Source organism: Ochlerotatus camptorhynchus, unplaced genomic scaffold (genome assembly GCF_037179485.1).
Source record: "Ochlerotatus camptorhynchus isolate MF236.1 unplaced genomic scaffold, CSIRO-AGI_Acam_v1.1 ptg000361l, whole genome shotgun sequence".
In the NCBI taxonomy this organism is placed as follows: Eukaryota; Metazoa; Arthropoda; class Insecta; order Diptera; family Culicidae; genus Ochlerotatus; species Ochlerotatus camptorhynchus.
In genome coordinates this window covers 2,155,843-2,182,820 of record NW_027040849.1, presented here as the reverse complement: position 1 = coordinate 2,182,820, position 26,978 = coordinate 2,155,843, and the positions used below count along the sequence as shown (strand labels likewise).

Genomic DNA, 26,978 nt, shown 5'->3' with positions numbered 1-26,978 from the left:
GAAGACACCAAGACGATTAGACCTAAACTTGCAGTTTTTTCACACTTTTTAATAAGTGAAAACGCGCTTATTAGTCCACTTTGGTGTGAAACGCGCAATAATAATATTTTAAGTAATGGTACCACACACTTAGATATTTTTGCCGAGATGGGCACCACCGAGTAGCTTGGCAATCTATTTTGCTGGATCTCAGTGAAAAATTTGCCGAGATTCAAATAAAAAACGGGAATTTTGCCGAGATCTCAGTAAAAATAAATGCCGAGTCTGCATCCATTTCATTTTTATCTTCTGGTGTGGAAAGTTGGAAAAGCAGAACTTATCAAGTTTACGATTTCCCTTGAATTCTGAATCTTTCTTTCCTCAATTTCAAGATGCATATTTCTGAAAACAAACTATCCAGGTCGTAAGGTTTAATTAGATTTTTTTTTATTTAAGAATGTTAAATATAAAATGTATTAGTGACACACAAAGCATGCTGCTTTCCACACAGGATATTCAACAATGAGCGATAAATAAAATGGAAACTAAGGGTGAGTCAACAACCCCATTGCGTTCAACAGAATTTACATAATTAGATATTTTAATGGCCTGTGATCCTTGATTGCAGTAATAAAACATTCATCTAGATTACAGTTTTACACAGTCATTCTTCATCAATAATGAATGCGTAGAAACACAACGTCGGCAATGAACATAATTTTCGCTCCGATTGGATGTCAATGTATCAATAGCTTTCTATTACTCCTTTTACCCACTCGCCCTGCGATGTACAGCATCCGTGCCGAGAGGCTGTATCCTCAGTTTCGCTCGTTCATTTCTTGCGGCAGTTGTTGGCATCCTGGCTGACACGTCCAGCTGATGATCCGAAATTTGAAACAGAGTGAAATTCGATCCAGTTTCTCCTGTTGAGCATCGCAGCCTTCCGCGAGGAAGAGCATCAACAAAATAACAACTGTTATATCAATAGAAATCACACCGACACTCAATTTGATGATTGGAACTGGATTTACCGGTCCCGTAAAATAGTTTCGATCAAGTTTATTCTTCCAAATCCTGGCCATACAGTGGGGTCGTACTCCACCAAAACCGAACCAATCTCACCCGATGGCACCGCAATCGGGAAGGCGAAGTCGAGGGAAGCGCAACACGGAAAACGGTGCATGTTAAATGGAATGGAAAGGATCAAGATCAAAACATAAACAGCACGGCACACGCACTCATGCGATCCGGGAGAGGGTGCGATAGATAGCTACATGCTACGGTACATCAGGCCTATCGCGTGTGTGTGCTCTATGCAACTATACATCATGAGGAAGTTAACAGTCGGCGGCGTGTAGAATAACAAAACGGAATTAGCTCCGTCTCGTGCCGCTCCTGCATGCGTGTACCCTCTCCGGGGTTGAAGGGTCAGAACTAGAGGACCAGTTGTGCTTCTCCTAAATGCGAGCGCTCGCTAGAAGGCAACGGAAAAGGTTGCAATGAATTTCTGAGGCCTTTCTGTGCATCTGGTCGGTGACGATGTGTGCACCTTTTTCAACTCTCTGTTTTGCCCCGAGCCTTCGCTTCAATTTTGTAGGCTTCCGTAGAAGAGGTCTTTGAACTCTGCGTGATCAAGCAGTTGCCCGGAGCTAGTCTAGCAGGATAATGATCGGTTCGATTTACTGTTGTTGTTTTTTTTTTTTCGTATCGATGGGAGCGGAGGTAGGTATAGGAATTTATTTTTTTCCCATAAAACAACTAACTTCGAATTCGATTGCCAATTGTGTTGTGTGTGCTGGGATATTTACAATATCATTAAACCGCATGTGGTAATTAGAGGTATCCTGAACATATTGAGTCACTGAAGAGTGTGGTTTCACTGTGGCTCGTTACCCACTCGGTGGTTGGTGAGCAACATGGAATGGATGTTTAATTTCATGCCATGCAATTGTGTTTCCCATCGAGGAGAATCGATTCCGGAACCGAATGATTTGCCAGCTGGGAAAAATCGATGCGAGAAAAACCAACAGTTGAATGTAACAGCTGTCAATGGAGGTTCGAAGAACAGTTATTGAATGTCATGATGGCTTTGGGTACCATTTTATTTTGGCTGCAATAAAGATACTGAGCTACTTCTCAACTAACAATGTTTGTAGCAGACTTGCTTATGCCAGGCACGCATTAGTTGTATAAGTAAATTTTTGCATTTTAGTATGTAAAATTGTTAGTTGGGTCTTGACCAGATAAGCACATCCTTTCTTAACATTGAAAATGGAATGTTTAACTCTAAATCTAGTTATTCACTAAACTCAAATTTGGTGCTAAGTTCTAACTTCCAAACATTGCATTGCAAAAAAACAAAATTAGCGTGACCAACTTCACCGCAGAATCCAGAATCTAAAGTTTTAGATTATTTTAATTAAAAAAAACTACAAGGGACAGCCCTATGGGGTTGTACGCAATGGTGACGTAGGACTACGTGGTGTTTTATAATAAATCTTATTTGTTAACAGCAGCAGGAGCAGTAGGAATATGAATTTGAGCGGGGTTCTCTCTGTTTATACTCTTTAGTTTAGTTTAGGCCCACAGCGACTCACGAAGAGCTATTGATTCCGATCAATAGCGGTGCAGCTTCTTCCTCCTTCTATGGATGCTCATGTGGGCTGCAGCTCGCTGCTTGCAGGAGAACAATGTTCAACGGCGAAAGCACTGCTGCTGCTGATGATGCCGACGACCGGACACCACCACACACGGTGATTGTAACTGAATCCGATCAGCGGTTGTGGCCATCCTTGATAGCTAGCTGCTTGCGGGGAGCCTTTCGTTGTGTACTGGAGAACATCACCACTCACCACGCGGTGATTGAATAAACACCGTTTGGTGAGACCGGATGGAATCTATCTCTGAAATCTGTGTTAGGGAAATCGCTTTTCTCAGGTAATCGGTGATAATATTAACTATCGAACCAACAGTTGCACATTCGTGCAATTTTCAATAGTGATATTTAAAAAAAAAACTATCTTAAATTAAACAGATGCGTAGAAATATCTCTGATAGATTGGTGATAAAATTATTGAAATTGGTTCAAGGGCTGCTGAGTTATTATCGTTTAAAATCTTTCATGATTTTGTTTCATGTTCCATTTTCGGTTTTCACAAAGTGTACCCCATATAGAAATCACAGACGTCGTCGTACGTCAAAAAGTCATCAAAACATGCAATCTATGAACTAATCATATATATTTGAAAAGCATTTGCCAGTACAGAGAGAAGTGGTATTTGTTTGTATATCGTATACGTGGTTTTATAAATATTCAGGTTTTTTAGTGGCAAGAGATCAACATTCCCCATCGTTTACGGTACTTCAGCTTATTGTATGTAACGTAATCCAGGGCAAAATGATCACCGGGGTGAAATTGATCATTATTGGTTGCATTTTAATTTGACAGGTTGAAAATTATCAGTGATATACATCAAGTGAAATCTTGATAGTATATCATCATTGCTTTGACGAGTTACTCATTACTAAAAAGTTCATTTTACATATGTCGGGTAGCTTGTATCATACTCTCTTGTTTAAAGTTTGGTGTCGATTGCATCAACTACATAATCAATTGTATTATAATCTGGTCATATAATGAGTGATTAATGTAAGGGGCCATCAACACATTATGTAAGCCTCAAAGGGGGAGAGGGGTTTGAAATTGTCTAATGTGTTATACAAATGGAGGTAATTTTATATTAACAAAACCTTAAAATGAGTCGAGGGAGGGGTTAAAACTTTCCAAAAAGCGCTACATAATTTGTGAAAGCCCCTAAGTACAAAAAAAAAATGTTTTGTCAAACCGGTCAAGGGTTGAAAAGGTCATAACTATAGATAGAGTAATGATTTAATAAAACAAGGATCAGATCTAAGAATACAAGATGCAATACACAATCCCTTTAAACGACAGCAAATATGTCTCAATATCCTCTCTTCACAAGATTTTCGATGAACGAAACATTTTTAACCTCATCTGTTTACTTAAGTTATCTGTTGCAAGCATCTTGTTTTTTTTTTTAAATAAATATTGTTTTAAAAATCAAGAGCTGCAAAACCAACAATCGCAAACCTTTTATTTTGTTTCATAAATACTTACTCTAACATACTAACATAGGTGAGGTGAAAAGTAGCCTCCTTGGGAATGACTTTTTTTTTATTTTATTCAATATAGTCCCCGATACAACTATACACTTATTCCAGCGATTTTCCAACATCATGATCCTGTCCAAAAAGTAATTTTCCGGAAGGTCTGCAAAATACTCCTCAGCGGCGTCGATGATTTCCTCACGTGCGCTGAATTTTATTTATTGATGAGCCATCTTCTGAGGTTTGGGAAGAGATAATAGTCTGAGGGAGCCAAATCGGGCAAATTCAGTGGATGCGGAAGCAATTGGAGCCGTAAGTCATTGATTTTAGCCGTGGTTGCGATGCTCTTGTACGTCGGCGCATTGTCTTGCAAAAACAAAAAAAAATTTCGCTTCATGTGAGGCAGTTTTGCAGCACTTTTGGCCTTCAATCGCTCCAATAATGCACAGTAATACTCGCTGTTGATGGTTTTTCCTTTTTCGAAGTAGTCCACGAAAGTATGCCATGACAATCCCAGAAACCCAACGCCATAACCTTTCCGACCCATCGAGCCTCCCTCGGCCGCTTCGGAGCCCTCGTGCCGGCTTCAGTCCATTGCCGGGCACTCATTCTATTCTCTGAAGTGTAATAATGGATCCAGGTTTCATCAACAGTTACCAATCGACGCCAAAAGTCCGCCCGATTCCGCATCAGCAAGTCCAAACACTCATGAGTAAGCTTGCGCGGCACCAAGCGGCAGGATAACTTTTTTATATGCAGGAATAGGATAAGGATTTTGAGCGGGGTTCTCTCTGTTTATAATCTTTAGTATGAGGTAGCACATGCATTTATTGGTGGATTTGTTAGTTATTTGGACGCTTTTGGACCATGCTTGACACTTACCACTTTTTCAATAGTTTATTGATGAAAATCAACAATCGTAAGCATTCCAATCGATGCGCGGGAATATTTCTGATCGATTGGTGATAAAAATTATTGAAATTAGTCCTGGAGCAGCTGAGTTATTAACGTTTGAAATCTTTCATAATTTCGTTACATTTTATTTTTCCTTTGGTTTATTTTCTGTCGATCTTGTTTTCCGTGCTGAGCACCAATTCTACCGACGCCAGGGAGGCAGCTCCCACACCTGGACCCTACCTATCGACCCATGAACTCATGAGCCGGGGACCAACGATTTTACTTCCCTTCCGAAGGAAGGCGTGATCAGAGATGCCGCTGATTTCGTTACATGTTCCATTTTCGGTTTTCACAAAGTGTACCCCCATATAGAAATCACAGACGAAATCCCACGTCAAAAGTGGATTCGCTTGTAGTGGTATAAATATTCATACTTTGCACTGTTTAAGACTTTGTGTTATTGGTTTTGAACTAAAATATCGTGCCAAACGTATAATTGAACCGTTATAACCGAATTCATTGACATATATCTAAAGTTGGTTGGAAATGCTATCTAACATGAAGTTTAAATGTGATAATTTATTAGCTAGAGAAAGGTCTGAAGAGGGTATGTTGATAGTTTCGTTAGAGTACGGTAGTATGAAAATTGAATAGAAGTTGAAAATTAGCGAAGGGCCATTAATGCGACAGTACTAGTCAAACGCATACTTGTTTACCTTACTCATACAATAAATGAGAAGATTTGAAGTATTTCTTCAAATCTACAGGCAAAAAGTGCGCATTTGACTTGCTCATATACTGTCTGCGGCTGTTAAATAATTCTAGCGACGTTGCCGAAAGCATTTCCAGTCGACGGTGTGTTATAATGCAATTTTTCTTTACCCAACTATTGTGTTGCTCCTCTCGTCATCACCAACGTGGTCACCTCAGAGAGAGAGAGAGAGAGAGAGAGAGAGAGAGAGAGAGAGAGAGAGAGAGAGAGAGAGTTCAAATAACCAAGAAAAATTTAAATGGATTATTAATTGCGTATTCGATGTAAAACATTCTAGAGTTATTTCCGTTTGTATCTGGCAGTGTTCGGAAAATCACTCTCAAATCTCATTCATTGAGTCTCCCTGCGAGAATAAACTCGCGTGCGAATGTGGCAACAAAATTGATGCTTGAGATTCTCATGCATATTCACGCACTCACACTCACAACGCAAATCATTCCAGCTTAAAACTCATAAAAACCACTCAAACGTCATGCTTATGCATGTTGTATTAGTTTTGAAACCCATGCTGCATAAACAAGAGTAATAACAATTAATAGCGCCGACATATAAAGAAATTAATTATTGAACCTGAAAACTTTGCGGTGATTTTTGCGACGTTGAATTTTGGCAGGCAAAACTCACAGGCGCATAAACACATGAGATTTGAGTTTTTGAGTTTTTCCGAACACTGATCCGTGGTAAAAAAAAATATTCACACTCTCGGAAACACATTGAATCTGACATTGCATTGCATTAAGGTTATACTCGAAGCAAGCCTTAGCTCTAAAGTTCAAAAGTACAAATGTCAGCTCCCACAAAACATACAAATCAAGAACAACATGTGAACAGGGCATACAAGCTTTTTGTAAAAAAAAAACCTTCTTATGCCCTTTTCTATCCACCCATATGACACCAACGAAAACCATCCACATCACCGGGTAGGAGAAACTTTCCTCTTCCCTATGATGTTGTTGGTTTGCGTGGGGGACCCTCGGTTGGAGAGAAAAGGGCTTTCAAAAGTTTGTTTACACAAAGCTTGTATGCCCTTTTCACATGTGGCTCTTGAAATATTAAACTGCTACTCCTTGGTTACTGTGATACAACAAGCAGAGCGTAGCAATGTTATTATTGTATGTTTTATGAATGCTGACATATGTGCTTTTGAACTTTCACACTAAGCCTTCCTTAGAGTATCACCTTAACGGTTGCTTTTTGCTAGCGGCTTCAAATTGATTTTTACAAACAATTGCATTTCCTGGTAAACTACTGCCACACTTAGCCATCCACGGACCGGTTTTCCGATCAAAAGGCGACCCATGCAGGTGTAATATCGCAGCTGAACATATTTGCACCCAAATCCCTAAACCGTTGCCTTTTGAAATCTTAAACCTGTAGCTGTCAGCCTCCATTATTGGCATCGGTTTGCTTATTCATCTGCCGTTGTTTTGTCGTATCCCGTTCCACATCATCCAAATTCGATCCCATTTCACAGTTGTTTGTCATCATGTTCTGCTCCCGTCGTCATCAGAGTCAGCCCAAACCGAGCGCATACATAAAACCGTTCCGCATAGTGTTCCGTTGCGACAGATGGAATTTTTCAATTGGATCCGTTACCCTCTCGCTTTCGGTTTCGAGGCAGCCCTTTTTTTCCGGGGTCTCTCGATCAGCTGGTGTTTGTGTGAAGCTGTTCTAAAGCGATCATGAAACATGCAACAGCCGTTCGGGCGATTAATTGCACACTGCACGGGTTCGACCTAGTCTATCTCGGGGTGTGTTCTTGGAAAAATAAAAACTGCACACCGATTGCAACGCAAACTTCGGTACCTTCATGTAAACGTACGCACTGACGACAATGACGGCGACGGCAATGTCAATTAAAGTGACGTGATAAGTGGATGTTGTGTCAACCGTACCCCACCCTTCCGAGCGGGCGACGGCGACGACTTCGGTGGAAGCAAAGCTCTGCCAAATGATAAATCACATGTTTTGAAAAATGAATTCCCTACACACTTTTCTGCGGAAAGTGGCGGGCGTGGTCTTGAAAACCGAAGCAAATATTGATTCCTTACAGTGGCATAAAATCCTTCTTTGGGACGCTCTGCTGACTGTCGGGTTTCCAATTATCCTCGGAGGACATCAATCAAATCAACAAGCAGTTCAGAGTTCAGCAAAGATGCACCGGCAGCAACAATGTGACAGACCCTAGATCCATTACTTGTAACACAAACATTTGGAGAGCGAGCGAGTGAGCGAGGAAGTTGCTAAACCTTTAGTCAGATGTAGGTTTTGAGCATAAGCGTAGTTATTAGGGTCAGGGGTTGGGAAATGACATGCCTCAATAATAAATAATTAAGAGAAATCGTCAAAGTCAATGCACATCAACCGTTGCGTTGCATTGCACAGTGTTGCTTTTTGCCGTTTCCGTGCGCTTTTTTAATAGCTTCTCAAACATTGATTTTAGGGGTATAGTTTGTTCAAAGATGTTTTTGAATATGTTAATCCGCTTCTTTTAATGTAGACGATTTGGTAATTAGTCCACCTAAAAGTGAGATCAAAAAATATTTTTTTTATCTTATTCAGATAGAGACTTAACGTCTGCAAAAAAGTTGTAGCAAATATTATTTTAAGCAACTTTGCTCAACACTCAAAATTACTAACTCTTATAAATTGCGAGATATGTATCATTTTTCGTGAATGGTCCATTTAAATCATGTTTTTTAGTATAACTGATTTTCTAGGCATCCTACAATTTTGGTTTCTTCTACAACTATATTTTACATGTTTAAAAACCATGCTTTTGCTGAACACTGTAACTAATTAGCTCTTGAAACAAAAAAGTTGTTCTTAAATAATCGATATTTTTAGGGATATCCCAAGTAACCAAAAGTTCCGCATTCAACGGTTAAAATCACTTCCAAGTTCCATAAAGTTCAAATAAAGTTCCAACCGAACCTTCAAGTTCCATAAAGTTCAAATAAAGTTCCGTCAGAACTTTCAAGTTCCATAAAGTTCAAATACAGTTCCAACAGAACTTTCAAGTTCCATAAAGTTCCAATAAAGTTCCGACAGAACTTTCAAGTTCCATAAAGTTCGAATAAAGTTCTGACAGAACTTTCAAGCCACATGAAGCCATCCGCACAAGTCTTTATTAGTAACAAAATTTAATGTACGTAAATATGAAATGATCAGTGGCCCGTGTTCTCGATAGCCAGAACAAACACCGTCTTTTAGTTGCAAACTTAGCAGCTTCAAAGCTGTAATTTAATTGTTAACATTAGTGATGATACAAAGGTAAGTATAATACAATAATCTTACATTTTCAGTGTTCTTCTTCTTTTGCCAGGTCACCGTCTACCACGGATGGACAATTCCGACACGATCTATAACCAACGGTAGGTATTTAGGTCCATTTTAGGTTAGGCGACAAGCAAGGTAAGTACTATTATTCTAATTTTAGGAACAACATACCTCAATTCTAATGAATGATCCACTTACTACGTGGAAAACCGCGAAATTATAAATACAAATCGAACTGTAACTACAATAAACGTTTTAAATCACAATTCTTCAATTATTAATCGCTAAACTTACAAGCTATTTCACCTCACTAGAATTCACTTCTTTATTTTTCCTCACAAAGAAACCAAAACAAACTTCTACAACTATATGCGTTTCTTTACATTCGATCTGTCATTCGCTTCGCCCGGCACTGGCGTTTCGCTCGCGAGGGTTCGGTCAGTTGGTTCACCCACAATTCGCCGCGTCGAGGGGTATCGGCGACAGCCCGAATAAATCACAATTCTTATATTTATGCAACATATAAAAAAATAAAAAGTAACTTCCTGGATTTGAACCCGTGTATTCGGCATGCGATCTACGATTGCTAAACACTGCACCACAAGTGTGATGGAATACCACGAGGGAAAACACCAATTTAAAATTCATCAAGGTGTTGTGTTTTGTATTCAAGTTAGTCAGCTGGCACTGAAAACTCCAACAGTAGGCGGGACAACAGCTCACTTTATTATATCTCAGATGACGCAGCGGTTCGTGCTGGGGCTCTCGCGCAGAAGGACTGGGTTTAATTCTTCAAACAGCTCCAATTCTACTACTAATGCTGATAAATCAATACATCTTAATATTTGCCTTTAGAAATTACCTTTCATAAAAATACGAACTAAATATAGAATTGGTGTAAAGGACAAAAACCTTTCTTAATTTATTTTCTAAAAGTTCCGCCCAAGTTCCGCCAGAGGCTGCCTAGAATGCTCTTCAATTATGGTACCGGAACTTTCAAGTTCTTATAACGACTTAAAAATTAGGCTGCTTAAAATTCTATAGACCACCTCCAACCAAGCTGCTTAAGCCATAAATAGCCTTTTATCAGAACTTTTGGTTACTTGGGATTTGCTCCTCAAATAACTATCTCCGGCGCAAATTGGCGCACAATTCTAGGAAGGATTCTGAATCTTCACTTATTTTACTGCCGAAAAGTTATAAAAACGTGTGGCAGCACGCGATCTTTTAGGTGTTTTTTAATAACTAAAAAACTCCTGCAAATGTCTTATTTTTTAATACATATATTAATTTTAAGAGATAGCATGTTACAATGTTCGGCAAAAATATGTATTTTTGTACGGCAAACAACTTTGTACACTATGTTAAATATATTGAAAATCCACGAAAAAAGCTACACTTAAAACAATTATTTGAAAGAGTATACTCTCTGATTTTTCTTTTCAGAATCACTGATTCTGGTTGCTCGCGAAGGTGTTGTTTGAGTAGCCTCTTTAATAATTTCTGTCTTATCCTTTTGCTTTGCTTCTCGAAGCTCGAAAATTGTATATGGGGTACATGCCCCTAACCTCGGTCTAATATGAAGCCTTCAATTACATTTTATATCATATCTTGTTTAATAATTGATCTGCAAACAATATTTTACTGGCAAAACGCAAGTATAGGTATTCTTATTATTTCATTTCACATTCATTTTCATTTTCATTTTGCAGCGTTTGGTGGGGCAATGGGAGCGCAACCCTAGCAGCACACTTGTCATTTAACTGTTGTGGTTACTTGTATGCACCTTATTTCAGTCACAGTCAAGTTGCAGCAACCTATTTTGATGGATGTGTGTTGCTTGGGAAGTCAATCCAAAGCCGAGGGTAGAGACTGAATAGTCTATGCGGACCACTTGAACGCCGTGGGAAAAGGAAGGGATTGAAGAGGTCGATTATTGGGGGGTTTTGAGGAAATGACACATAGCACTAGATTACTGATTCATCCCTTCACATATATACCAAATTGATATTTTAAAGCAACCATAAAAAAAAAAACAGACAATAAATGAAAAGGTTAGTTGCCTCCCTAAGCGGACCCCCCACATCCTTACTCTTTTGTTAATCTACTTAATGTTATTAGGCTGTCTAAATTTTCTTATTTATGTTCGTTTGATGAATATGATATCTCATTAGCCTAATTCAATAAAAAATTGAAATCTCTAATCTACCTTACAAATTTTGGTTTTATGAGGTTTCTGTAGACCATGATTTAGACTTGTAGCATGCTTTAAAACCACTATAAAACTTGCAATGAAGTACCTCCACTTGTGCATGTTATCTAAAGTTTAACGTGTTTCAAGTTGGTTTTTGACTTTGACTTATATTTATTATATATTAGTTCGTCCCAGGTGATACCTTCAAGTGACTAAAATGCTTCACTTTGTTGTTAGTTTCCTAGCTGGTTCTTAAATTATATAGGGTATATGCTCCAACCACGCTCACACATCCCACAAAATTACGTATGGATATGTCACAATAGAAGCACGCCACAGTGGAAATCATTTCATACATTTATCCCAAATCAAAATGAAGCACGTATAAGATTTGTTACAATACCATGTACAAAAATGGTGTTTAACAGTGTTCCCTGAGTAATGCTCCAATGAAAACAACAATGAAAGCTTGTCACGCAAGTAGAAGGAGCACTGTTGGACACATTCTGAAATATTTCAATGGTACTATTCTCGTGAAAACTGTGTAAAAATAAATAAAATAAGAGTGATTTGCGGAAAAACCCGCCAGCATCGCACCCAACGTCAGTGCCTATACGTAAGCGTACTACGACGCGGCTCTCAAACAAAGGAATAACAGGTGTGATACTATCACTGCTAGACTAGATCTTTGCTTTTCTCATGCAGTGGTTCATCAGAGAGGGGAAGCTCAATAATTCTCATCGCATGCGGCATGTGGCGTAACAAGGCGAAATGGCGCCCATGGCAATTACTGAGATCGCGCCCCCCCCCCCCCCCCTCCCATGAAAATGTACTGAATCATTGAAGTATCAACCGATTATCTTTAACCTATAAAAATAAGTATAACCACAAAATAAATCACATTGTATATTTTCAATCATGTATATTAACAATCATGTACATTAGAAGAAACTGACGTCTGCGTCCGTTCTAAACGTGTATCTTCCTCGCCTTCGCTGCGGCAAAAGCATCGATAATGGAGTTAAAATCAATCTTCTCGACCTCTTCCCGTTCAACACTCAGCAAAGCAAGGTCGCTCAACCGATCCTGTCCCATGGAGGCTCGAAGATAGTTTAAAATCAATTTTAATTTGCTGAAAGATCCTTCGCAGCTCGCAATCGAAACAGCAATCGTTAATAAGATCTGAATGGCGATTCGAAGATTCGGGAACACGCTCTCATCTCCGTATTGCACGATGAACAGCAGAACATCTTCAGGTCGTGTTAGTTTGACGTTCGTCCTCGTACTGATCATCATTCTGAAGTCCAAAATCTCCTCGTACAGCTGCTCACCATCAACATCACGGTTGTAAGTCTGGCCGAAGTTCTCGCACTTTGTCTTCAAGATGTCTCTGCTGATACCGGTACATAATCCCTCGACGTCGAGAAGAAAGCCAAACTTCGCATCAGTGTCGTGCAAACGAGTGAATCTGTCGTCCATCTCGGTGTGCAGGCGGTCGATCGTCTCCTTCATAGCTCGTTCGATTTCCTGCGTTGTTTTCAATCCAGCATCTTTAGATGTTTCGCCAGCCATTGTCTTCTTTCGTCTTGGTCGCCTTTCCGTCTCAACCTCCCACTCTTGACAGAGATTAAGCCCAACCTCCAGAGCTTTACTCACTAGTCTTTCCCTCTCGTTGTAGAAATGATCTCGTAGGCTTTCCAGGTCTAACGCGGCATCGTGGAAGTTCATCGCCGGATCTTGCAACCTTTTCTGGACTCGGTCGATCGGGAGAAGCACGTTGGTCCAAAATCCAAGTAGGGTCAAAAATTCAGGAGTCAACATCCGGTTGTAGAGCTGCCTCGCTTCGCTCCGTGTGTCTGTGGTCTCCGTGGCACCATCCATCATGGCTTGAAGGACTTGGAGTATCTTGTCGAGGTGGTTGTTGATGGGCTTCACCGCTTCCACCCTCTGGTTGTTGACTCCGATTTCACAACTTTAGGAACAGCAATCTTGAGTTTTTCCCAGCGCTGAGTCGAGGAGGAAAAGAATACGTAGAGAGCTTGAATGGTCCCAAAAAAGTCACCATCATAACGTCCTGTTTGGCAGCGTTGACACCAATCAAGTTGAGTGAGTGATTGTCACAGTTCACGAAAACTGCCAGGTGATTCTTCTCGATGATCCTTTGTTGAACACCACTTTTGTGTCCCGCCATCACAGCAGCGTTGTCGTAGCACTGCGACCGGCAATCCTGGAGGTCCATACCGTCTTTCTCCAACTGGCTCAAAATGGTCCCAACTAAGCTCTCAGCGTCTTTCAGGTTGATCTGGATGAATCCTAGAAAAGATTCTGCAACACGTACCGTTTTCTTTGTAAAATCCACGTCCACATATCTAACTACTTCTGAAACTTGCTCACGGTGTGCTTGATCAGGGGTCGAATCAAACATGATACCAAAATATTTCGCTTGACGGATCGTTTCGAGCATATTTTCGCGAACAGTAGACGCCATCAAATGGATAAACTCGTTCTGTGTGGCTGCCGATCCGGGACGATTTTTGGCATTTTTGAGGTGCGCTTGCATGACAGGGTCGAAGGCGGCGAGAAGTTTCAGGAGTCTAAGAAAATTCCCGACGTTGGAGGCGTCGTCCGACTGGAGGGATTCTCGGTGTCCTCGCAGAGCCAGGTTTTGCGTCGCAAGAAACTTGATGCAGTGAATAAGTCGTTCCAGGATGTCTCGCCATTTTTGTTTCTCCACATCAATCTCTGACTGCAGCTCCACATCGATCAATCCTTTGTTCTCGGCCAAAGTCCGTTCCATTTGTTTCCATTGAGTGAAGAATTCACGATGATTCTTCGACATTTCATGAACAGTCATGCGCTCAGGTGCTTTCCAATGATTGAATCCGCATTCCTGCTCCAAACTCGACTGAGGGTTTGATCGAGAAAAGAGCAAACAGCAGATGCAGAAAGCTGATTGCTTTGCTGGAGAATAAACTAGCCAGTACCGAGTCACCTTCTCCCCGTTCGCCAGTGTCCTTTTGAACCAGGATTTGTTCATCGACCGGTTGTTTGTTGGTGCAAACGGCCCCTCGTCGTTCTGGAAATAGGTGGAACCCAACTGGACTATTTCCACTCTCAGAGAATCAGCAACCTTGACTTTTCCGGCAGCACCGTGGAATTCCAGAAGTCCAATGTCGTGTCTATTGATGACATTTGGAATGACGGGTCCCCTGGGATCTTGAGCAGCGTCGCCAGCATCTCCAACCGTGGAACTGGCAGTGTCCGGTTCAGCGTGATCTTCAGTGGTTTCGGTGGACCTGTCTGATGTTTGGTCTTCCGGCTCCATCTCTGATGCATTAGAGTTCAAAGCAGCCAAACTTGACGACGATGAAAGGGGATCTGTAGGAGCGGGCTTTCCGAAAAAACTCTTCAGAAGCTGACTTGACTTTTTGGCTTCCTCTGTCTCCAACTTGCGCCTTTTCCGCCCCTCCGCACCAGACTCCTTTTTCTTTACAAGCGTACGTTTCATCGCCGTTTTCTATACGCTCTATAATATGCATATGTTTTTGATTAGACGAATAATTTTCAAACCTGACATTCACGAACTACGACCCTTATTATTCTTACCTCACAATTAACTAAGTTTTAGGTTGACTAAGAGTTATTGGCGTTCTTGTCGAGTGCAGATGACAATCTGAAGCAAAAGTAACAGCGTTAGTGATACAACGAGGATATTACGGAAGTAGAATTTTTATTGAGGACTGTTGGACGTTACTGTACACAACGTTTTAAAACGTTAGATAAGATAAGTTTAAAAACGTTTTCAAAACGTTCAAACCGTTTAAATACAATGTGAACAAATCAAAATGTTTGATTTTCAAGTTCATAAAACTTTTTCAACACGTTTATGTAAAACATTCTCATATCGTTATTGACTATCGTTCGACTACATTTTAAACGTAGTTGAAACGATTTAAAAACGTTAGTGAGACATTCTTCTCACATATATGGTATTTCATTATCACGATATTACCCAAACATAAATACTTACTTGCAGACATTAATTAACAAACATACTTCATGATCAATTGCTTACCTCGGAGCTGAAAAGCACGACGACGAAAATATGCATTGGTAATGCTTCTGAACAATCTGGGCGCAAAAGTAAACAGAGTTTCTCTGCTGTTTTTATTGAAGCGACATCTACATGAGAGGTCGGTATGGTAGAAGCCTTTCGTTCACTGCTTACCCCCAGTTACGACTGCTGGTATCAACCGCGATGCGGGAGATTTCAAACCGCTTATAAGAATAGGATCACAAATCTCGTTAGCTTACGCGCTTGCAGCGCATTGCGGACTGTCAATTTACAGTCATAATTATCAGCATGTTAATATTTATGAGAACAGTCGATGGAATACTGAAAAAATGAGTTAGTTTTTTTCGCGATAATTTTTTATGACTTTACAAACTAAATATCCGCCGATCAGCGATCCCGGCGGGGGAGCAATCCGCCCAAACGAACCTTTCCGCAACGTCGGGCGCCGCTCATTCGCATCGGGCGCACTTTTCGTTTTCCGTGGGCGCGCTACGCGCCCAAATGTCATTCGCCGCGGCGCCCCCTCGACTGCGAAAATTTCTAGATATCATTAGAGTGGGTTTTTTTGTGATCGCTTTTTGCGCCCAAAATGGTTTTGTACCCAAAAAATTTCCGCAGCCAAGGGGGCGCCGCGGCTCCCCCTCGACTGCGGTGCCCTGTCTGCCCTACCCTAGTTACGCCACCCTAGCCTATTCTGCCATGGCATGAGCCAACGATGCCGGACCTAAACCAACCGTCTCCAACGCTCCACTATGAAGCATAAGATTAGGCCCACCCACCAACGTCCAGGTTAAAAACTAGCCAAGGGGAGGGAAATTTAGATATTCTTATTATTTGTATTTTAATTGAACACGACCTAAAATTGTAAAACTCACTATTTCAACATGAAAACTATCTAGGTACGTGGATGTAATGTCGGTCTACTATACTCAAATTAGGTTAATGGATGCAACTTCGTTCTATCGAAGATGAACCTCGATCTACAAAGGTCTGGCATGTGATATCGCGCTTCTATTTCACTCCTTATCAGGCATGGAAAATCATTTGCATTAATTTCGAACATTCATTTACATTCATTTGCCCCTAACTTTTTTCATCAACAGAATTCCGCAAAATGGTGCATGAAACTTTTGTAGGTTTTTTTACTAGCTACAACTTTTTTTAACAACTTAAATCCGTATCTCTTATGTATGACGAACCAGAGCGAACAGAAGCCACTACTGTTTTTCAGTGAATGTATTTTACATTCACTGAAAAACAGTAACAAGTTCTGCCCGCTCTAATTCGTGATGCATAGGAGATACATTGATGCGTATCATTTTTGCATAAGCCCTTTTCCCCTATTCAAGCGTTAGTCGTGTACAAAACTAGGGAACCAAATATGTAAAATGACATGTTGGACAATAACAAACAACTGTGCAAAGTTTCAACATAATCGTAGAAGGTCGATCAAAAAATTTAAAAAAATTCGTCATTTAAAATGGAACTGCTGTATTGCCAATAGTTTCGGAATTACGGAAGCTGCATTGCGCCAAAGACTGAAGAAGATAAATTTATCCAAGTTGTTAACGGCAAATCGTAGTTTAATTTGTTGTGTTTCCTTTTTAAGGCTACGGTGCGCGGTTTAGATCAATCTTTACCGAAGAGCAAGAAAAAGAACTAGCGGGACATTGCAAGAATCTCGATGACTCCTTCTACGGATTATCGCTGATGGATCTCCGAAGAGCAGTTTTTCAGTACGCCGAGGCAAACAAGGTCGCACATCGATTTCATCCGGAATCCAAGATAGCTGGTAAAAAATGGACGCTTTCTTTCATGCGTAGACACACCTTGTCGCTGCGAACTCCCCAACAAACCAGTCTTGCTACACAGTTCGAAAAAATAGTGTAAATTTCTGTTCAATACGATGCACATAAATGGAGCGTCACATATCATATAAGTTTACATTATAAGTCGTGTAATGTTCTGGGACATTTGATTAAATGATTCAATTATTGTATACAAATGCCCATCTTTGCAAACAACAGTGCTTACAAATTACTCGTTTGCGTGAAATAAAATACAAGTTTACGTGAATGTATCTTTACATCACAATTAAAATTCAGATTATTTTGCTGTATAGGATGATGGGTTTCAACCGGGTGCAGATTAACAATGTTTTCAACAACCTAAGCGATGTGACAACAAAGTATTGGTTTATACCAGATCGGATCTACAATATGGATGAAACAGGAATGTTCACAGTGTCCAACAATGTCCCGAAAGTCGTATCTACATCCGGAAAGAAAGCGGTTGGGAAAATAAGCTCGGCTGAGAGAGGAGAGCTGATCACAGCGGTATGCGCGATGCGTGCTGTTGGGAATTACTTGCCACCGGTCCTGATTTTCAAGAGAAAGCGCCAAAAGCCGGAGCTACTCAACGGGGCACCTCCAGGAACGGAAATGTTCGTCGCTGATTCAGGATACATAAACTCGGATCTTTTCTTCCAATGGACACAGCATTTTCAGAAACTCACCAACGCAACAAAGAGAACCCGGTTATGCTCATTTTGGACAATCACAGCACGCATCAATCGTTGGAAACAGTTCTCTACTGTCGAGAAAATGGGATTATGTTGCTGTCTATCCCACCACACAGTAGCCACAAAGTCCAACCGTTGGATCGTTGTTTCTTTCAGGCCCTTAAGACCAAATATGCTGAAGCTTGTAATCATTGGCTTGTGTCTCATCCTGGAAGGGTCATTACCCAATATCAAGTGGCTGAACTGTTTGGGATGGCTTACTGCACATGTGCAACAATTGAAAAAGCCATCAACGCTTTCAGCATGTGTGGCATTGTACCTATCAACCCTGGAGTGTTTACACACCAAGATTTTGCCCCAAGTGAAGTGACAAATCTTCAGCAATCGAAAGAAAACGTTGAGCCGGAAGCCACAACCTCCGTCTGTACAGATGCAACGGAGCTTCCCTTACCTCAAATTATGAGAAGAGATCTGTAAAACGAAATACCGCTTCGAAAATCGATAATCAGCCATCAAGCATTAAATCGAATGTGACACTTCCGCAGATATCTGTTTCTTCTACAATGCCCAATATAAAATCCACCTAGACCGATTTGACATCCTCCTGCGCTTCCAACCAACATGCTGAGGGCAGTGAGAGATTGAAGCCGCTCCTGGTTTCCCTTCGAAACGTCCTGGAATCTCTAGAAACAGTGTGCTCAGAGAATTGCTCAACGTCGATCATACCAATGTGCACCAAGTCATCCGATCCGGTTTCCTTTGCTGAAATCAGGCCCCTGCCGAAACGAGTGGAGCCACAACAAAGACGGAAGAGAGGTCAACGATCCGAAGTTATTACCAGTACACCATTCAAGGAAAAATTGGAACTGAAGGCTAAGGCCGTTCGCAATGCTGTTGTATTTTATAAGGACTGTTTCAATTAACCACTTCATTCGAGCAGACAAAATGACGTTTACTACCACTCGAACTTTGAAATGAAACATTATTTTGATATTTTTTCTTCTAGAACCTCGAAGAAAGTAGCCAACATTTGTGCGTTTCATAAAAACATAGAAATTAGTTGGTCCAGTTTTGTGAAATCGCTGGTAGAAAGTCACGCCAAAACTGCTTGACAAAGTGGTCAATTTGAAACTAGAACAGAGTACTATTTTGCACCAGATTTACAACTGCTCGACTTTTCTGTTTTATTTCTGAGCGAGTTTGAAACACGAATGGATCTCTGTTTCAAATTTCTTTGGATGTATTTAAAGATGTTTCAAAGAGCTTCACAAAAAAACGGAGAACTTCATAGAGAATAGTAAAGTTTATGGAACATGATGATTACAAACATCTTTTAGAACTGTGCGTTGCGCTGATCGTGTTGCAGTTTTATTTTTGACAGTTTCAAATTATAGAATTGTCGAGAAGTTTAAAACAATTTTGAAACTCAGCATTGCGAACGGCCTAAGGAGCAAGGACAGAAACTGTCAAGCACATCCAGTAAACGCAAGAAAATTTTCATCGAAGCACAGCCTACTAAGAAGAGAGTTAAGATTGAGAAACAAAGAAAGTTGTACCATGCATAACTGATGTAATTTGAAAGGTCGAATTTTTGCCCCACGACATACAAACTTTTGCCCCATCGAGGGCTTTTATGAAATAATATTTTTAACACCGAAATGGTTACTTGAATGAGCCTGTATTTTCTCAGTAGGGAGATTAAAAGTTGCTTAATAAAGCAGCATACTTTCCTTGTTATAATTTTTTTAATAACATATTTAACCACCTTACTCTAGGTATGCTCAGGACTTTTACTCAGAAGTCTAAAAGAAAGTCAAATATGGCCAACTTTCTCAATCCTAGAAAAAAATAAAGTTTCGATTTGTTGCACAGTGCTAGTAATACATTCGAAATTGCAACGATCGTCTACCCTTCATCCTAATGACTAAAATATATACGTACCCTAATTAACAAAGCACAAGCAATAAAAAATCTCAAATTGGCCACTAAATACTACAGGGGTGCACCAAAAAAGGCAATAAACAAATAAAAAGCTTCTTTTAATAATTTGAATGTGAGCGGTGAAAATGGCAAAAAGGGCAATAGTAAATAAAATACGCTCAATTATATAAGGATGAATCTCCACTAAATTATGAAATTTGAGCACTAAATAACTCACTTTCGTCACCTGCAGTTGAACATATTTTCCCATAAAAGTGGCAAAATGAGCAATGTTATATTGAATAACCGCAATAAATAAATCTAAAATGTCCCAAACAAAGCGCACAGTTATCACTGTTTTAATCCAATTATGCTGTAAAATCGTGATTATTTCCCCAAGAAAAAAAATGAAAATATCTTTTAAAAACTGAAAAAGTTCCAGGATCCAGGAGATAAATGTATGCTTGAACATGAGGATGAGCCATAGTAAAATATGAATCGTTCTTAAAGAAAAGAAAATAATTCATGCAGGAAAGTAAAAATGAGCAATTAAAAACGAACACTGCGCAATATAAAATAAAACAAAATTCCAATGATATTCAGGAAATATTCCTTTAAATTGAAAGTTTATGAGCCAATAACCCCGATCAATTTCCATATGGTATTTTCAAGACAGCGATAAGTAGTGATACTGTGTCTTGGCTAACAAAGTCGATGTCGATAAAGAAGATTAACGAATGTGGGTCTCATTGAAAAAGGTACCATTAAACAAAATCAAAAGAGCACTAAAAACAGCTGTTTGAGCAATGCACAAAAGAGCACTAGAAAATGCCATTTGAGCAATATAAAGGTAAAAAAAGACACAAAAAGCACAATGAATGTCCCAGGGAAAATTTCAAAAACGCTCAACAAAAAATAAGAAATGAGCAAGAAACGTATAAAATTAGCACTCTGAGAAATAAGTTGAGCACGCATTTAACGATCAATTTAAATATGTGTTAGTTGATAACACCTCCGCCGGTGGCGCCCATAGTTAATTTAATCTTGATTATGGGGGCCACCGGCGGAGGTGTTATCAACTAACACATATTTAAATTGACTTTTAAATGCGTGTTCGATGTACAATATGCGAGTGTTATGTCTGTTTCTCTATGGTTCGATGAAGATTTGCAGGTTTTCAAAAGATATTGTTTTCGTTCTTAGTGACCTTCATGGCCTATAAAATGCTCAATTTATTTTTCAGAGTGCTAATTTTATACGTTTCTTGCTCGTTTCTTATTTTTGTTGAGCGTTTTGAAATTTTCCCTGGGACATTCATTGTGCTTTTTGTGTCTTTTTTTACCTTTATATTGCTCAAATGGCATTTTCTAGTGCTCTTTTGTGCATTGCTCAAACAGCTGTTTTTAGTGCTCTTTTGATTTTGTTTAATGGTACCTTTTTCAATGAGACCCACATTCGTTAATCTTCTTTATCGACATCGACTTTGTTAGCCAAGACACAGTATCACTACTTATCGCTGTCTTGAAAATACCATATGGAAATTGATCGGGGTTATTGGCTCATAAACTTTCAATTTAAAGGAATATTTCCTGAATATCATTGGAATTTTGTTTTATTTTATATTGCGCAGTGTTCGTTTTTAATTGCTCATTTTTACTTTCCTGCATGACTTATTTTCTTTTCTTTAAGAACTATTCATATTTTACGATGGCTCATACTCATGTTCAAGCATACATTTATCTCCTAATTCCTGGAACTTTTTCAGTTTTTAAAAGATATTTTCATTTTTTTTCTTGGGGAAATAATCACGATTTTACAGCATAATTGGATTAAAACAGTGATAACTGTGCGCTTTGTGTGGGACATTTTAGATTTATTTATTGCGGTTATTCAATATAACATTGCTCATTTTGCCACTTTTATGGGAAAATATGTTCAACTGCAGGTGACGAAAGTGAGTTATTTAGTGCTCAAATTTCATAATTTAGTGGAGATTCATCCTTATTTAATTGAGCGTATTGTATTTACTATTGCCCTTTTTGCCATTTTTACCGCTCACATTCAAATTATTAAAAGAAGCTTTTTATTTGTTTATTGCCTTTTTCTTCATTTTTATTTCAACTTGTTTTTTGTTTATTGGTGCACCCCTGTAGTATTTAGTGGCCAATTTGAGATTTTTTATTGCTCATTTCGCTTTTTTTATTGATGATTAATTGTGCTGCCCATCCTAATTCCACCTATGGTCGAGTACTCCCCCAAGAGATACTCAGTAAACAGCTTATGAGTGGGTTGTGAGCTGCGGTGTAACTTTGGCTCATATCCACATGGACAATGTATCTCTGTAAGACCGGACACATTTTCAGTCGGTATTGCTGCCGTACATCCTACGCTATTAATCATTTATAATTTTTAATAAACAGAATATAACTCATCGCATCAACATTGTGACGACGACGACGACGGTTCTCACCGAGAAGGGTGCCAAACGAAAGCAGAAAACAGGAATGTAAGTGGTCTGGCTCGCATATCAACAATGGCAACAAATCATTAATCATCGAATTTTCCGAACTAGATGCCGAGCGGGCGCATAAGGTATTTGAGGGATGAAACGGAGTTACATTTGATGTAAACATGCACCTCGCTCGAACTGGAAGCTTTGTCAAAGTCTCAGTTTTTAAGCGATTGAATGATGTCAGAAATCCCTGCCTGTCCGTTCTCACGCTACTGTTCGAACGGTCACACATCACATCCCGTCGCCAAAAGTGTCACCGCAATAAAAATCATAAGCAGATTGATAAGCCCGGCACCACGTGGCGTGTGGAAGTTGGTTTGCCGTTAACTCTTTTGTTTCAGGCTCCCCATGCCATTATTTTCATTCGCACACACACCCAAAAAATCCTGACAGGAAATCTGAATGGCACATCACGCAATCGTCGTTTCAACACGTCTCTGTTGGCTCTGTTAATGTGGTGAACAGTAGTATGTAGGTACATGCCATGATCCGATTCGTTCGTTTGAGACTGAGACTGTGCTGGGAAAAACCAACCCCACACTCAATAACACCAACAACAAAAAAGTACCCTGGCGAACGATTTAGCCCGTCTCAACACCGCAAGTGGGACGTGGGATGGGAAAATCCCTGTAATAAGTCGATTGTTCCGCATAATATGTGTCACAACAGATTAGATAGGATGCCGAATGGATTTCATTTCGTTTTCAAATTTTACTGCCTTCGCCATGTGAAATGCGAAGGGAGAGTAGAGATTGACACTGCGATTGTGAGATGAAATTTTAATGGCTAATAAAGAAAATTTGAATGAAATGTGGTACGGATGTTTTATAAAAAATAAAAATTAAAAATGGATACAATTGAAAAAAAAGGGTTAATTTAAAAATTAATCAAATAGAGAAATCACAGAAAAGTTTGAACATCAATTCAAGGATGTTATTTAATACAGAGAGCACATGTTTGTATACAATCCAATTGCAATGTTGCTCATCTGTTGCATTCGTGAAACGAGCGGATCGAAACGTCCCTCTTTAATTCCCAGCAAATGTTCTTTCGCCTCAAATAACAACCGATTCCCAGAGGAACTATCACCCATACATCACATATGAACCTTCCATGCTGCACTTTTACGAGCACTTCGTTTTCGGGAGCAAGTCGGGGAAATAAGAAATATCGGATTAAATGTTTATTTTTTCACAATTGATCCTCGGGGAGGATGCAGACGGAAAACGGCGCATCATGACTCAGTTCGCTATCTGAGTGTTTGCTTCTTCATTTGCCAACCACCGGAGCAACTTTCTTTTACTTATACTCGCATATGTCGGTATTAGGGCATCCGAATCTGATTCCTCGCCGAGATCAATTGCACGTCGGAGTCATTGGAAGCTGCTGCTGCTGCTGATGGTGCTATTTCGTTTTGTCTGGAATGTACATATCTACGTGAATGTGAATGACGGTTCATTTTCGTTAGTTTAGTGAGTAGCTCGCTGAAAAAAGTCAGCTACTGGTGTTTGAACTCTGAAGGTGTTGCAAAGCTTCACAAAATCGGTACGGGGATGATCACAATTCCATACAGTTTTGCACAAATTGAGGAAAGAGTGAAGGTTTAGCAATTTCCATTGAATTCCTTTACCTTAATTGCTAGCCGAATTAATATCCCAGCAAACAATTTTGTTAATAATACTGAATTGCTAATATGTTTAGTGAATCTTTATTCGGTAAAAATAAATCGTATTAGTTACATAGAATTCAACTATACGCACAAATGTGGAGACCATATTCGTGCATGTGGAAAAATACTCCTACATTATATGATTGCATATCATTCAATAGGGTACTTTATACAATCTATGTATACATTTATCTTGCATCTAATATGATTTTGTATATGCAAATATATAATTTACAATGTTATTTGTACGACTTTCAAATTACATCTCTAATATTATGGCAATCCATATAGTCAGACCAAAAAGCAAAAAAGCAAGAAAAATATCTTTTAAATTAGCCTTCAATTTTCGGAAGTTGTTGGTACCTGATTATATTGGTTTGAATAGAAGTTGGAAATTGAAATATAATAAGTTATCTTTTGAAATGATGAACATGTTTAAAGCTTACAGTCAATATAACCTGCAATACCAAGTTTCGAACTAAAGATCAAAGAAAGCTTCGTAGTCCTGCTGCGATCCTTGCTGGCATATAAGCACGTATATTCGAAGCAATAAATTTCAAATTATGGTGCCTCGCGTGTATACGTGATTAAATCTTATTCGATCTGGAGTATTATATGATATCATTCCTCCTCTAGCTGAAACTACTTAGAGCAGTGTAGATTGCATTATACAATCTTTTTCTGCATGATATATGAGCACCTCTAAGTGTACGTCAACTGTATTGAAATGCGTTAATTGTTTAAAAACTAATAAGGAGCGTAAATTAAATCTGGACGTCAACCACGCAGCATTTAGTTCTAATTGTTTTGTGTATAAAAAACTATATGATCAGAAAAAAAGCAGCTTACATTTCAATAAATAGCAACCAAGTTCCAGTAGTAATGTGAGTATATTAGAGATTTTATATTTGAATATTGCGGGGTTATCTACAAACTACGTAACATTACGTCAGATTGTAGAAGAAAATCGTCCACTTTTGGTTTTGTTAGCAGAAACACATATTGTAGAAATTGAATCTTTTGATCAGTATAGCATTCCGGGATATAAAGCTGCTGCTTGTTTGTCACATTCAAGGCACACTGGCGGTGTTGCTATTTATGTCAAAGAATCAGTTCAATTCAATCTTCGCCAAAACGAAGTTATTGATGGCAATTGGTTCTTAGGCATTACAGTTGAACGTGGCATGAAGATGGGTAATTATGGTGTTTTGTATCATTCTCCCAGTTCAAGTAATCAGCGTTTTATTGAAATTTTAGAGAACTGGTTCGAGACATTTTTAGATTCTAGTAAATTAAATATACTTGCGGGTGATTTTAACATTAATTGGCATGATACTAGCAATTCGAACCATCTGAAGCAATTAGCTGATTTCTTTAATTTAAAACAATTAGTAAGTGAATGTACACGTATTTCCCGGCACAGTAGAACTTTGATTGACCATGTTTATTCTAATTTTGATTCTGTCAGTTCAGTTACTCAAGCTGATTTGAAAATAACCGATCATGAAACTTTAGTAATTAATTTCTTAGACAGTGTTAACGATAACGATAATTTTGTAAAATTGAAGTGCTGGAGGAAATATTCGAAGCAAGCTGTTTCGAATCTTGTTGAGAGAAGCGTGGATTTTCCATTAGTTACCGGAACTTTAGATGAAGATGCAGCTGTTCTTACTAACGTTTTGAAAACTTGTACCAATAAATTAGTTGAACAAAAGTTTGTTTCTTTGAAAAACTCGAACAGCTGGTACAATTTGGATCTTTTGCGTCTTAAGCGTAAGAGGGACAAATGGTACAACAAGTTTTGTAGATCTAATAGTGATAATCATTGGAATAGGTACACGGTCGTGCGTAATAAATATTCACAATCGATTAAGAAAACTCGATGTGAATATATTCAGAGAAAAATTGATCAGCATCAAAACAACAGCAAAGAGTTATGGAAAATTTTGAAATCTTTGATGAAGCCTAGTAATTGTAAATCGCGGACCATAACTTTTGATGGCATATTAGAACAGTCAGAACAAGTAATTGCTTCTAAGTTTAATGACTATTTCGTCGAGAGCGTTTCACTGATCAATCAATCTATTGAACTGATCAATGAACCGGACGAAATAAAACAGCCGATTACACCCAATTACATTAGATGAACTTAAAAATATTTGCTTTTCATTAGGAAAAACGGCTGGAGTAGATAATGTTAATGCTAGAGTTATTCAAGATTGCTTTCATGTCATTGGACACACTCTGCGGGACCTTATTAATCAATCATTGCAATCTGGGCACGTGCCGCATATTTGGAAAGAATCTTTAGTTGTTCCTATACAAAAAGTTGCTGGGACGATTAAAGCCGAAGAGTTTCGTCCCATCAACATGTTGCACACATTAGAGAAAATTTTGGAACTTGTTGTAAAAGGCCAGCTGTTAGAATATTTAAATAGTAACTGTTTGTTGATACCGGAACAATCGGGATACCGGGAAGGCCATTCTTGTGAAACCGCGTTAAACTTAGTGTTAGCTAAATGGAAAGAAAATTTGGAGCATAAAGATACGATTGTTGCTGTGTTTTTGGATCTAAAACGCGCTTTTGAGACAATTTCTAGGCCCTTATTGTTGAGAACAATCAAGCGCTTTGGAATTTCGGGTTCTGCATACAAATGGTTTGAAAGCTATTTATCTGACAGAACACAAAGGACTGTTTTTAATGATTTTGTATCTTGTCCCGTTGACAATGACCTTGGAGTACCTCAGGGAAGTGTATTAGGGCCCCTTTTATTTATTATGTATATTAATGACATGCGACGAGTTTTACGGTTTTGTGATATTAATCTTTTTGCTGACGATACTGTGTTATTCATTGCAGCTAAAGATTTAGAAGAAGCCGTTTCACGCTTGAATGAAGATTTGCGTTCTCTAAGTAGATGGTTGAAGTATAAACAATTGAAATTGAATATAAGTAAAACTAAATTCATGGTAATTTCACGGAATCGTGTAGATGATGATGTCTCTGTTGTTATTGATGATGAGACACTTGA

At 39.0% G+C, this 26,978-nt stretch overlaps 1 protein-coding gene across 1 annotated transcript; it reads right to left on the bottom strand.

Moving 5' to 3' along the window:
- Positions 1 to 12,218: 12,218 nt before the first annotated feature.
- Positions 12,219 to 14,574, bottom strand: LOC135709569 (zinc finger MYM-type protein 1-like). The gene is made up of 3 exons (XM_065231962.1): positions 13,644 to 14,574; positions 13,312 to 13,574; positions 12,219 to 13,196 (listed from the first exon to the last, which is right to left on the bottom strand). The coding sequence occupies exons 1-3, from the start codon at positions 14,572 to 14,574 to the stop codon at positions 12,219 to 12,221; spliced, it is 2,172 nt and encodes a 723-aa protein (XP_065088034.1).
- Between the last annotated feature and the right edge of the window lie 12,404 nt (positions 14,575 to 26,978).

What these genes read in the sequence shown, in the direction of transcription:
- LOC135709569 (XM_065231962.1), bottom strand. Translation starts at nt 14,574, where the DNA reads ATGGAGCCGGAAGACCAAACATCAGACAGGTCCACCGAAACCACTGAA. An exon ending in GACCCCTGATCAAGCACACC is followed by an intron (nt 13,575 to 13,643) that starts GTGAGCAAGTTT and finishes TACGTGTTGCAG; the next exon opens with AATCTTTTCTAGGATTCATC. An exon ending in CCAAACAGGACGTTATGATG is followed by an intron (nt 13,197 to 13,311) that starts GTGACTTTTTTG and finishes GTCAACAACCAG; the next exon opens with AGGGTGGAAGCGGTGAAGCC.